General features: G+C 32.5%; 1 protein-coding gene across 30 annotated transcripts in view; it reads left to right on the top strand.

The window, feature by feature from the left end:
* The window catches only part of DLG1 (discs large MAGUK scaffold protein 1), a 279,344-nt gene that overhangs the window by 225,774 nt on the left and 38,936 nt on the right, over window positions 1-14,634 (top strand). For 14 of the 30 annotated variants that reach the window (XM_086675062.1, XM_086675061.1, XM_086675060.1 and 11 more), the window contains 4 exons: window positions 601-715; window positions 5,599-5,775; window positions 8,501-8,570; window positions 12,779-12,878. In XM_086675062.1, the coding sequence (XP_086531188.1) occupies window positions 601-715; window positions 5,599-5,775; window positions 8,501-8,570; window positions 12,779-12,878 (462 nt within the window). Of the gene's footprint in view, window positions 1-600; window positions 716-5,598; window positions 5,776-8,500; window positions 8,571-12,778; window positions 12,879-13,567; window positions 13,602-14,634 lie in introns of all 30 variants that reach the window. The other 16 variants (XM_086675069.1, XM_086675070.1, XM_086675072.1 and 13 more) reach the window with 2 other exon arrangements.

Below are 14,634 nucleotides of genomic sequence, written 5' to 3' on the forward strand. Positions count from 1 at the left end.
TTATTCAAATTGTTTTGTATCTTATTTTGGTATTTTGAGAATTTACAAATCATAAAATGAGTTGAAGTAAATTTAATGTACAGTTTTTAAGGCATATTTTTCCTGTATTGTTGACTTTTGCCATATTATTGACTGTACACAAGTTCTGTGTTTAAGCACATAAAAGTAACTGATTTCCTCAAGGGGAAAAATCAGTAAACAAAGTGTCTAGTATAAATCATTATAGGATTCTTTTTTTAAGTACAAAAATCAGAATAAATTCTGAATTTTAATCTTTAGAATTTACAGTTAGACAGTAATGTGAGGTTGATACCACTATTTGATGCATGAAAGTTGTCTTTTAATTGTGATTAAATGTAATATGAACTTTAAAATAGCATATGAGAAAATTCTAATTCAGCCAGTTCTAATTTATGGTACATTTGGAAAATTGTTGGTTTTTTGAAATTTGCATTTTGTCCAAAAATCTTACACAGATTACTCTTTCAAGGTTCTAACCTCATATAATTATTATAAGCCAGCTAATGTATTTAATACTTTATATTCAAGTAACTTAATTTTTTAGAGTGTAAAGTATAAATTTATTTTTTTCCCCATCAGAATACAGTCGTTTTGAAGCCAAAATACATGACTTACGGGAGCAGATGATGAATAGTAGCATTAGTTCAGGATCAGGTTCTCTTCGAACTAGCCAGAAGCGATCTCTCTATGTCAGGTAAATTTTTTTACTTCTAATTACGGCAGTCCTTATTTATGCATGCATGCAGAGTCCTTCACATTTTTTACTATGACTTAGTTTTACTGTAGAAGAATATATTGCAAAGAATATATTGCCACCTGTCTGGCTCAGTTGGTGGAGCATATGACTCCTGATCTCAGGATTATGAGTTCAATCCCATGTTGGGTATAGAAATTACTTAAAAATAAAATATAAGAAAAAAGAAAAAATCTATTGTAAACCAAAGAAATGTTATTTTAGGATTGATTTCTTGACAGTCTGTCTTTCAAGAATTGGAATGTTACTATAATTGTATTAAAGTTGTACAACCCCTTGAATAATAATGGCATGATAAAGACAAAATAAATGTGGGAGAAAAAAATTTTTAAGTTATTTTCCTGAGTGACTGTATTGTAGCTTGGTATGTCATATCATCCAACACTTACTTATATTCTTTATAATAAACTGTTCTCTAACATTTAATTACTACAGTAATGTCCATAATAGCAAAGGGAGCATATGTAAATAATAGCTTAAAATGTGAGTAGCCTCAGTAGAGAACACAGATTCAGGAAATTTCTACATGTATTTTTTTAATTTAAACTGTTCTTTTTTATTTCATTGGCTAATAAGACTTACACAGATGACCTATTTGTATTCTGTATACTCTTTTTAGCAGAGCCTTTACTCAGCACTTTATTGCACTATTAGTTTAACTTTAGTTGATGACTACGGGTAATCTGTACCATTCTTCATTAATTTTGTTCATTTCTTCTGATCTTACTGAGGAACATTTCCTAGTATGTTTTATTTATTCTTCTGATGAGAGATGATGTATCTTACATAAAATAGACATGTATCCCATATGTGTTTGTGCATATGTATAAAAACATCTATGCAAACAAGCATGTATTCTATACTTGTTTACATATGATATGACTTACTGTCTCAAATGTTATTCTGTGATACATAACAAAAGGAAACTGTTCTCACTTTCTTCACTTGTTCTTTTCCTACCCCTTTCATTCCTCCTGCCCTACCAATGATCTGGGAATCCTTAGTCTATCAGACTTTTCTCTTCTTCCACTAATTATTGTAATATTTATTAAATTTTATTTAGATTTATTATTTAATTTATTATTTCTATACATTATTTATTAAATTTTATTTATTAAATTATTCTGTTCCAAAGTGTTTTATGTGATACTGATATCTACAGAAAAAGGAAAAACAGATTTGTTTATACTCTCCTTTTTTCATTTTCTTCTTCTTGCCTATATTTTCTAATTTTAATATAATTAGGTGTTGCCTTTAATAGTGATTTATTAAAAACTTACAAAGGCATAAAAATCAAGACATTACATTTGTTTCAGGCACCTTTAATGAGTCATCTTTACTTTTTGTTATATTTTAAAGAAGTACCTTATTTTTGCAAGTTATATACTATCAAAAAAATGTAATGGGGGCTTCCAGGTGGCTCCGTCAGTTAAATGTCCACCTTTGGCTCAGGTCATGATCTTGCGGTTCACACGTTTGAGCCCCAGGTTGGGCTCTGTACTAATAGCTCAGCGCCTGGAGCCTGGTTCAGATTCTGTGTCTTGCTCTCTCTCTCTGCCCCTCCCCGACTCGTGCTCTGTCTCTCTCCTCTGAAAAATAAATAAACGTTGTAAAAAATAATAATAAAAAATATCTGTCACCTCCGAAAAATCCCTAATTTCATTCTCTGAAAACAGTCATCCTCCATTTTCTTAGCAAAGTCCCTTGTCTTTACCCCCAAATTTCTAAATAATGTGCATATACTGCTGTTTTCCAGTTTACCATTGTAGATAACTTTCTCTTTCATACCAAACTACTCTTCATCCTTTATCACTCAAACATAGTGTCATCACTGTTAATAAAATTAATAGCATTTAATCATGTGACTATTATAGTATCTGTCATTACTCAAGTAGTATATTATAACACCATCCTTCCTTTCTTCTGCAGCCCTTCATTTTTCCTAGGCATAATAATCATCTCATTTTTATTTGCTTAATTGTTCATGTACTTATTACTAAGTATCTTTCTTTATCTTACAATAGACTCTAGAGTTTTTCACTTAAAGAAACATGTGGTTGTACATATGATCTTACACTTCAGATTTTTTCTATCTTTCTGTTCCAGTCTGGACTAGTTACTTTATAGACTTGCTGTGTAGATCTCATATGAGACTTGCCTTTGCCACTGTCCTATTCCTTTTATTTTTTTAAGTTTATTTATTTATTTTGAAAGAGAGAAAGCATGAGTGGAGGAGGGAGGGAGGAAGGGGTGGGGGGAGAGAGAGAGAGAGAGAGAGGGAATGAATGTGAATCTCAAGTAGGCTCTCTGCTGACAGCACAGAGCCCAATACAGGGCTTGATCTCAGGAAACCATGAGATCATGGCCTGAGCCAGATCAGGAGTCAGATGCTTAACCAGCTGAGCCACCAGGTGCCCCTGTCCTATGCCTTTTAGCACTCTGCTATGTCAGAGTCTGTTTTTTTCAGTGCCACATTTTCTTTCTCAATTTACTTTCCTTTAATAAAGCACATTCTCCAATAAATTCTTGAAAAAAGAGTATATGGGGGACATTTTTTGAGTGTTAGCATGTCTGAAAATGACTTTACTTTGCCTTCTCCTTCATAGAGTATTTGGGGTATGGAGGAAGGTATGATATCCTATTTTATTTTCTAAAAGCCTCTTATTTGATCATTTTTTTGTCATCTTTTTATTTCATGGACCTAATATCTTCTCATTTTCTCTAATGTTCTGCTTCTTGAATTCTGTGCATTCTCTGTATTTCTTTTTTTTCTAGTTTGCCTCTTTTCTTGTTTTTCATGTGTGAGATGATCTTTAAATATTTAGTGATCCTTATTTCCTATTCTTATGAATGGAGAATGAAGCTAGCTGGATTTAACTATAAAATACTTGGCTTTGTTCGTTGCCCTTTCCCACCCGAGGTCATTGTTTGGGGTCATTAAATATCTCTAGAAAAGAATCCTTAATCTCTTGCCTGCAGTATAAACAAGGTTGCTAGAATTTCCATTTTCAGTGTGCAGATTACTTTTTATCTCTTTAGCCCAGCACCACGTTCCCCATCAAGTTCCAGAGTACAGAACTTACCAAATTCGATTTCTTTAGAAACTAAACCTCTTGTCTTCTGGGTCTGAGAACAAGAGAAGGGATCTAGAGGTTCTAAGTGCTATATGAAGTGTTTTCACCAGTTCTTTTGTTTTCACTGCTGTAACTTACCTCTGCCTACCTGAATTCTGTACACTTCTACTTCCTGAACATTTCTAGGATCTGGTGGAGTAAACCTTATTTCAGTAGCCCTCTCTTCAGACACCCCATTTAAGCTTCCTCCAATCTGCAATAATGAATAGGTCTACCTAAGATCCAGCAGTAGCACTACGAGGTATTTGCCTCAAGAATACAAAAATACTAATTCAGAGGGATAAATGTCCCCCCACCCATCTTTATAGCAGCCTTATCTGCAATAGCCAAATTAGGGAAACAGCCCAAGTGTCCATTGACTGAAGAATAGATAATGAAGTTGTGGTGTATACACACACACACACACACACACACACACACACACACACACACACAATGGAATATTACTCAGCCATTAAAAATGAATGAAATCTTGCCTTTTGCAACAGCATGGATGGAGCTAGAAAGTATTATTCTAAGTGAAATAAGTCAGAAAAAGACAAATGCCATATGATTTCACTCATATGTGGAATTCACAAAATAAAACAAATGAACATAGTGGGGAGAAAAGAGGGAGAGAGACAAACCAAGAAACAGACTCTTAACTATATAGAACAAACTAATGGTTACCAGAAGGGAAGTGTGTGAGAAGATGGGTTAAATAGGTGATGAGGATTGAAGAGTGCACTTGTGATGAGCACCAGGTGATGTGTGGAAGTATTGAATGAGTATATTATACACCCAAAATTAATATTACATTGTTTATTAACTAACTGGAATTTAAATAAAAATTTTTTTAAAAAGAGAGATAGGTTTAAAAAATTGGGTAACACAGAAAGGAATATGATTTGTATCCTAATTTCCAGTTGCCAAATTAGAACTAAAGAATAAATAAATTGTATTATAAATGTAATTGCTGGGATTCTTTCCTTTACTTTTGAGAGAACTACTTTGGATGAGAATTTAAGTATTGTATATTAATAGAACACAGTATTTTTATCAAATTTTAAAAGATTCTTAACATTGTGCAATTACTATATTAATACAGTATTTTTTCCAAAATATTTAGCAGCTGTTAAAGGCCTGTATAGTTAGTTTTCATCATTGTTATTGACTCAGAAAATTCTGTTACTCTAGTTCTGTGAACAAATAGAAGGAATAATTAACTGACACAATAGTCACTCTGTTAATCTAGTCTTACACTCTGCAACTAATGAATCAAATCTTTCAGGGAGTTTGTTTTCCTAAGTATGTGTAGCCAAAATAAAGAGAAGAGTATCTCTTAATATTTACTTTTTGTTTATTAATTTAGAGCAACTCTCTAGGTTTGTCTTCATTTTAGAATTCAATATGGGTTGCCAGTGGATTACACTAAAAGCATTTTTTTTTTTAATTTCTCATCCAATATTGAAAGAAATAAGGTGGTACCTAATTTTAGAAAACTGTTAGCATAAGTCACTTTTACTGTTTCTTTTTTTGTCTGTCCTTCCATATGTAGTGCAAATTTGAGCTTGGCATTATTTTGCCCACCATGGTATCTTGTTTAATTATTTACCTGGATTATATACACTTTCAGAATCCTGTGTTCATTTAATATTGGAATGAACATCATGACAAGTAATCATAGACTTTTTTTTCTTCTTAATCTAGAGCGCTTTTTGATTATGACAAGACTAAAGACAGTGGCCTTCCCAGTCAGGGCTTGAACTTCAAATTTGGAGATATCCTCCATGTTATTAATGCTTCTGATGATGAATGGTGGCAAGCCAGGCAGGTTACACCAGATGGAGAGAGTGATGAAGTTGGAGTAATTCCCAGTAAACGCAGGTAAATATAAGTCTGGTACAGTCTTACCACTTGAAAGTAGGGCAACATAAATAATTGTTGATTTTTAACATTATTTTACCAAGATGGTGATGCTTGGTTTTCCATATTGTGTTTCACAATCATTTGATTTTGTTCACCTTATGTTGTAACCAGTGACGTAATTAAAGAATATGATGCCCCCAAAGGTTTTTAAATAACTTTGCCATGTATCTATACCATTGGAGGGAGAGAGATTTAAAAGCCTTTGTAGTTTTCTCATGTAGGTGGTGATGGAATCTTAAACTTTACATTTTTGATTATATGAATTGCCTCCTTTAGACTTAGAAAATGGAAGTGTAAATAAATGTGAAATGTTTAGAACTATCTTGTTACTTGCTTCACATCTTTTTTCTTGATTAATTTAGAAGTATTGGTACATTCACTGGTCTTTCCTCTTTGCTTTTAACCACTTATTATCATGATTGATACTTACTGTCTACTGGAAAAGTAGTCAAGTATAGACATAGATAGGATGATCCCAGTATAGACAATCCTCTCTAAGGTCTACGAAATGCTGCTGAATGCCCCTACTTTCGTGAGAAATGGTATTAAAATGTCAGTTCGTAATTCCCCTGAAATAGCTTTTTTGTGAGATCTGATTTGTACAAATCATTGCCTAAAAGCCTCTTTAAGTTTTAAGACAGCCAGCCAAAATTGGTAAAGAGACATTAGTGTTTAGTGTAGCTAGTTAATTCACTTCAGGTCAAGCTTATGATGGAATACACTTGTTCTGTTCTAATGAGTTGGATTTATACTTATTTTGTTAAGAGCCTCTGTAATTGATAAGTATGCCAAATCATGTACCTATTTATAAACCTCTACCTGTATATATTTGTATAACTGCTTGTAGAAGTTGAAGAGTAGGAATATTAAAATATTACCTAGATTTGTATTTGTGGTTTGGGGATTTATGACTGTTCTATGCTAGATCCATATATTTAGCAAGCTCCAGCTATTTGGCTAGATCTTATAAAGAGGCAACTCCTCTTTTAGCAATGCAGCCCTCAGCATAACTTTTCTCCTAGAATAGAACATAGTCTGCTTTAAATTCAGAAATGCTTCCTCTGTGCCTTGTTGAGTCAGTAAAAATCTCACATCTTGAATATCAGAGTTCCTAAAAATTGTCTTATCCTTTGGTACCTCCTATCTCTCATAGGCTTTATGTGTGCCTGCAACTAATAAAACACTGGCTTTGATGAAAAGAGATTCTTTTTATTTTGTACAAAAATTCCATAAAGTTGAATTTTGTGGGATTTTTTTGTTTTTTTATGTTTATTCATTTATTTATATAATTTTTCTTCCATAAGCTATAGTATGATACCACAACTAATTATGCCGTTTTGTTCTTGAATGTATTCAAAACTTCTGTTTTCTTAAAACAGAACTATCCCTTTCTTAGACCTCTGTACTTCTAATAATAGCACAAGGAATTGTAGTTACTACAGTTCTTAGTTTTCTTTCAGGAATAGTATTTACAGTTAAGCACAATTTAAATCAACTATTTAGTGAACAAGATAATGATGTGAAAACAAAGCCATTTTGAGTTGTAAACGTTTACTCACTAAATGTTAGTTTTGCAGTGCCCTCAGTAAGTACCTAGGCAGAATTATAAATTAGTTAATCATCTCATGGACTCTCTAATCATGTCATGGACTGTTCTAGCACAATAAAAACAAGTTTCACATCCTTGACTACTAAGGTTCTTTATCCACGGTAAAACTGTATAGCTAGATAATGAAGGAAATATATATATTCACAACCTGTTGTGGTAAGTTTTTCTGCTATATACTAACGTAATATCTATGTTGAAACTGAGGACTTATAAAAGCTTAATTTACAGGAAATTTTGCGAGGTTCATATTGGTATTACAATCTACATGAAACATTTGTTTTGATGTAGTTTTGTTGGCTTGCTTATTTTGAATACTTGGCACTTTAACAAGTTTCAGAATTCATAAGATCTAAAAGCTGTACAGGCTTCCTTATCTTAAGCTTGTTCCCTTGGCACCAATTTCACCTGTAGAGGGATAACTAAGGATAACTAACATTACCAAGTCTTTGTATCTCCTTCCAAAGATACTTTAAAGTTTTTGTATACTGTAATTTGTTTCTTTCTATATTTACACAAGTATATCACTGGAGCTAAATTTAATTTTTGTATTTCCCATTTTTTTATAAAAATGTCAGAGCTACAGAAAAATAAGTAACAAGAGGAAGAATAGTACAAGAAACAATAGTACAAGAAATCCACATATCCTTCACCTACTTTTACCAGTTGTTAACATTTTGCCTTATTTGTTCACTGTCTTACGCTTAATTTTTGGCATATGTGTATGCCCTGTGCTAAGCTAATATTTAAACAATAACAAAAAAAACAAAATCTGGCAAATTGCTCAATTCAGAAGTGGTTCCTCATAATAATTTTAATATAATTATGGAATTGAGTACATTTATAAGTACACAGGTACTGTATTTTGATACTTCACAAGTGGTTTTGTTTCATAATAAAATGAGCCCTGTATTTCATTTTAGAAATTATAATTAATTTTGGGATGCAAACCTAGATGACTTCTGAAGACTTTGGAATATAAAAATGCCCTATATTAAAGTATCAGTTTTAATGATTTCTAGTTAGGCCCTTAGATATTTCAGTATACTTTAAAAATAGCATTCTATACTTTGACAGAGTTGAGAAGAAAGAACGAGCCCGGTTAAAAACAGTGAAATTTAATTCTAAAACAAGAGGAGATAAAGGGGTGAGTATATGAAATTTCATATTTCTAGATATTAGTAATTGAGGATAGTAGGTTTTTTCTTAATTCTTGCTGGAATACATTATTAAAATTAGAAGGATTTTGCTATAAGAGTTAACCATCAACAAGTGTTGCTATGGTGCTTTCGCATAGTAGATACTGAAGTAATTTAAGTATTACTGAAGTAATTTAATTTATTAAATTAAAGCAGTCATTTTACAGACATTTTTCAATTAAGTTATTTATTTTGAGAGAGAGAGAGCACGCGTGAGAAGGGGGAGGGGCAGAGAGGGACAGAGAGAAAGAATCCCAGGCAGGCTCTGCACCATCAGCACAGAGGCCAGTGCGGGCCTCAAACTCACGAACCGTGAGATCATGACCTGAGCCAAAATTAAGAGTGGGACTAAGTCATCCAGGAACCCCTCATTTCATATATTCTTAATATACTTTGGTGAGGTTATTTATACAAGTGAAATAAATTCAGCCTTCATTCAGATGTCCAGTTAGAAACTTGTATCATCAGTATTAATCATGGAGCTAATTTAATAATACATGTTCTGAGAAAATATGCCCCAAAATATTATTAACTAGGTCATAATGTAAGTTTACAGGTTTTTGTAAGTTAATTTGTGGAAATTTTTTATTGCCCTTCTTTGTGCCTAATATAATTTATTAGGAAAACCCATGCTTTAAATATTTGAATCAATATGAATTTTTATTTTGAGGAAATAAAGAGACAGTCAAGAGGGGGAATTATAGATGGTCAAGAAATACTTGTAAACTCTTTCATATATAATTTTAAACGTGTTTTTGTTTTCATTGTTAAATTCTGCTTAAATATAATGGATGCCCATAGATGAAGGAGCTATTATAGGCTTTGTCCTGTACTATGTATGTAATTACTACAACAGAATATGGTAGCAATAAGCCTAAAGAAATAAGCTGAACATATATGTTGTCTTGAAATACTATTCATAGGAATGTTTTGTGTTTGGGTTTTTTTCTTTTTTGATCTAACACAAGTTTTATCATCTTTTGATCATATCTCAAATGAATGTGGGAAGTTAACTCAACAAATTTTAATTAACCCTGTCATTTGTGCTTCTCTGATAAAACTAAGCACATAAACTTAAAGCCTTTAAGATAAATATCCTTGATCAAAGAAATTAAATCTAAGTAAATTATATAATGTATTCAGTTATTTTAGAAATGATAAATTAGTTTAAAATGGTAGCTTTCAGAAAATAAAAAATTACATAGTGTGATCTGAAGCAATATGTAAAATAGAAATTTGGGAGAAGAAAAAAATCCCAAGTAAATGCTCAGGATTTGCTTTTTGTGCTTATTTTATATATGTCTTTAAAAATAACTTAGTAAAATACACTGTCAATGTATTGAAAAAGAGGTTGCATGTTGTAACTTTTCTTTCATACTGTAAGAAGTTAACTGAATTAACGACATATTTAAATCTTATTCTTGTTTGTTGACTGTAACCAACTTTATACACAGTCACTGTGTTCTAACACAGCACCAAAAGTATGCATGATACTGAGTGGGGTAAAAATACGCTTGCCATTGATACAGAACTGCATTCCTTTCCGTAATACCATTTCCCATTCTAAGTTCTTTTCCTTTCCTTAAATGGTGGTTTATGGACTTATTTCCACTACAGACTTATAACATTTCAGTTTCTCATTAACATTTTTAACATTCATTTAGCTATCTTGGCAATACCACATATAGAAATTATGTATTTAATATATATATCATGAATTTGTGATATTTTATCAGTTCTTATATTACACTCTGTCTTTCCTGCAGTGTAGCATAAATAACAAGTAATTAAACAGTATTTTGTATTGAAAATGTAGAGAAACTGGAGGTAGTATGTTTCTTCAGTTTTATGTTTTCCCTACACATATTTGTCTTCTTTGCTTTGTGCTGTTTTCACTTTTAATAAATTCTTCACCTGGAGGATGTTAAATGTAATACAATTAATTCTTTTCTTAACTAACAGCATTTCTTTCTGTTCTCTATTATGATATCTTTATGATATCTCATTTTGGCTAACTGCAAAGATACCAAAAATCAAAACATTTTAAACTTCATGTTTCTTTTGGTTGTTTGCTGTGAAACTGACTCTGACCACTATATATGCAGTAAGAGGGACAAATAAATACCTTTTATTAAAAACATATCAGTTTTATGGGATACCATAAAAATTATTACTAGATTCAGTGATTGTCATGAACAAAAGATTTAGTCCTTCCCTAAATTAGATTACCATGAATTTTTCTCTATTGAAACATAACTTTTCTTCTATTTTTCTTTTCTTAAAATTTGGATTCAAGAAAATATTTTTATTTAAATAATGCTACTTGACAGTTTATAAAATAAAAACCCTTATTTCTTGACAGAATTGCTCTCATCAACTTAATTTTTAAATTCTGCTTAGAGTTATCAGAGCCTTCGATTTTTAGGATTGAAATTAAGACAGTCTGTTGAACTAATGAACTATGAGTTTATTAATCTTGAATCATTGATATGAAAAGGTAAAAATGAAAGTTTAATCTTTCCATTAAGATTTCTAACAAAATAAATTCTTTCAAGCAATAGAATTTGCGCAATAATTACTTTAATCTACCTCAGCATCTTAATCACCTAGCATCACATGCTTAAAAAATACAGGCATGCTAAAACATACTGCCTGGTGTGGATATACTTCAAAATAATGATAGCATTTTTAAGACATGGATTGAATCAAGAAAAGTCAGAACAAGATTTCCATCCTTTATATCATTCCTTCTTCAAAAAAGTAGCAGTGGTTCCTAGTGTCATTTGTAGGTGAGGCCATGTCCTTCAAGACGTGGATGTCTGTGACAGAAATTACAAAAGAAATTATTCCTCTTTAATAGCATCATCTTTATGCTACATGGCTTTAAATCTGAAGGCACAAGTGGGGACATTGAAGAAGGGAAAAAAACCTATTTCCAACATCTGTGCAATAAGGGACATCAAATCAACTGTGCAACTCTTCCATTGTAGTTCTGTATAAACTATTAGAATCTTTTCTTTTAAACTATTAGAATCTTCTTTTTTTAATGTTTATTTTTGAAAGAAAGAGGGAGCATGAGTTGGGGAGGGACAGACAGACGGTTGGTGGGGGGGGGGGGGGGGCGGCGGCACAGAGGATCTAAAGCAGGCTCTGCACTGAAAGCAGAGAACCTGATGCGGGGCTCTAACCGTGAGATCATGACCTGAGCCAAAGTTGGATGCTTAATGAATTGAGCCACCCAGGTTCCCCAAAACTATTAGAATCTTAATTGCCTTTTTGGCTTTTATATAGGCACCAAGCTTTTTATCCTCTATTCAGGATATGGTGCCAATTAATTAAATATGGTTCTAGTTTATTTATATATACTTTTAAAAATAGATAAATATAGTAGAGCTTAAAGACAAATAAATCAGTTATGATGGCATTCAAGTTGACCAGGAAAGTTCTGACTCTTCTTTTTTGGTTAGATAGCATCAGTAAATCTTTTGCTGCATTCTGCGTGGTTGACGGACCCCTCTTAGTTTTCTTCTCATTTCTGAATCATACCATAAACACTCAGTTATCTCTTTTTCTCTTCCAAAAAAAAAGATTAATTGTTTTTAAGTATTCAGCACTAGCAACCTTATCACTTATTTTGGTTCTTTTTTTAATAGTGACTTTTTCTTAGTTCATTGGAGCCACAAAAAGGGGGAGGGGGAAAATATGCTCAAACCAAAGGGAAAGGAAGATTACTACTGCATAAAAAATATTTGAATAGCTAGAGTAACAATCTAAAATTACTTTTGCTATAGAGCACCTCATGCCTGGAAATCTAGAAAAATATGGATTGATAAGAACATATGTTAATTTGGGTCATACTGTAGTAGTAACTAATCTGAATTACTCTTCCCTTTTTTTATCAAGTAGCACTTATTCAGTATTTTTAGGTATTATTGAATTACACTGTAAATTTTTCAGTATTTTCAGTTGTGAAACATTAGAATTAGAGGAGTTAATACAAAATTAAAAATTCACTTTATTTGTGATTAAAGTAAAATTCATATACAAACTGCACACTGTGGTCACAAGAGTCAGCTTCCACAGAGCTGCTAGGCTGGGCCTTTGTACACACAGATAGTAGACATCCCTTTGTTTTGCCCCTCCTTCTCTTCTTCAGCAGTCATTCAATGACAAGCGTAAAAAGAACCTCTTTTCCCGAAAATTCCCCTTCTACAAGAACAAGGACCAGAGTGAGCAGGAAACAAGTGATGCTGACCGTAAGTATGTGGATCCAGTGGTCAACTGAAAATAAATGTAGAGGGACCTACTGCCCTGCAGTTGGTTGTTACCATGGAGACAGTTTCAAGAGCTGCAACAGGTTACTAATTGTCTTAACCAGGGGCAATCTTAACAGACATAAATTAACTTCTATACCAATCTTAACTTTTTCTGGTACCTTAGGAATTCATAATTTAAAGTAAATATTTTTTTTAAGTTATGTGTTTACAATAGAATCATTTGATGTAAGGGTTCTTGGAAGAAACAGTATACTTTAAAGAATATTTTAGAGAAAAACTATGGATACCTGAGAATCTGCTTACTGATTTCTAGGTATAACATTGACAGTCTTTAGTAATAGATCTTCTGGAATTGTTCCATTTTATCCTACATCTTCATTATATGTAGACAATCTGAATTTTACTTTTAAAATATCAAGAAATGATTTCAAATTTTGCTTCTCTACCCTAATCAGTCTCTAAGCTAGAACTTCCATTCCTTTAGTAGGTTACATTCAGCTGCTAGTTTATTTCAAACTTTCAGAAATCTACAAAAATGCTCTAAAATATGTGCACCTGTAATGGTCTTGGAACTGTCTCTTATTGTAGCACCAATTTTATGCATTACTGACAACTATTTTCTTTGATTATCTTTTTATTGCTTGCTCTCTGGGAACTACTCTCTACAGGAGATCCCTGACGACATGGGATCAAAAGGCCTGAGTAAGTGATCAAAATACTCCCAAGTTAATTTTTAACCTCCATCTACAGATCTACCTTTTTCAGATACATTTTGAGATTCATGGTAGTGCCTTTCTGGCATGAGGAGGTATATGATTTAGATTGCTTTTAGACTTTTCATGTTAACGTGCTTGGGATTTTTACTTCTATAATACATACTTTTTGTTTTTCTAATGCTCCATTTTTCATATGTCATTTGAAAAACTGCTCATAACTACATTTTCCTTTTGTAATTTTCACAGTGATTACTTCTTCTAGGTTCTTTTTTTTTAATAAAAGACTTTTAAGCTTTTGAAAATAATACTGCCTGCCCTCATTAGAATGTAGAAAATAATCTTCCTTGCAGTTTTATATCCACCTGGTTTTTCTGTTAAAACAAGTTAAAATCACTTTGTTTCTGTGTTAGAAGAGCATTGCTATAATGTGAGACTATAAAATACAGTGGATCTTAATAGAGAAGAATGTGTACCTCAAGTTGAAGTAGCAGTCTATGGGGGGGGGGGAGGAGCTTACAACTGTGTTTTTGTTTTTTTTGTTTTTTTTAATGTTTATTTACTTTTGAGAGAGAGAGAGAGATAGAGCATGAGCAGGGGAGGGGCAGAGGGAGAGAGGGAGACACAGAATCTGAAGCAGGCTCCAGGCTCTGAGCTGTCAGCACAGAGCCTGATGTGGGGCTCGAACTCACGAACCGTGAGATCATGACCCAAGCTGAAGTCAGATGCTTAACTGACTGAGCCACCCAGGTGCCCCACATCTGTTTTTAAGGGAGATTATAAGTTATGAAAAGAATTACAAGAAATATTATCCTTTATTTTTCCTTTAACCAAGACGTTGGTGTTTTTGGTTTTTGTTGTGTTGTTCTTATTTAATTTTCTAACTAGTATTTAATTTTCATATAAAACTTGGTAGAGAGTCTGATATATAGGAGTCATTCAGTAAATATCGGAGCCAATGGATGAAACAAGGCATTTTTTAGCAAACAAAATTTTAAATTTAGGTGTTCTCAAATTGATTA

The sequence above is a fragment of the Puma concolor genome, chromosome C2, assembly GCF_028749965.1.
Source record: "Puma concolor isolate L17-30 chromosome C2, mPumCon1.1.hap2, whole genome shotgun sequence".
Lineage (NCBI taxonomy): Eukaryota > Metazoa > Chordata > Mammalia > Carnivora > Felidae > Puma > Puma concolor.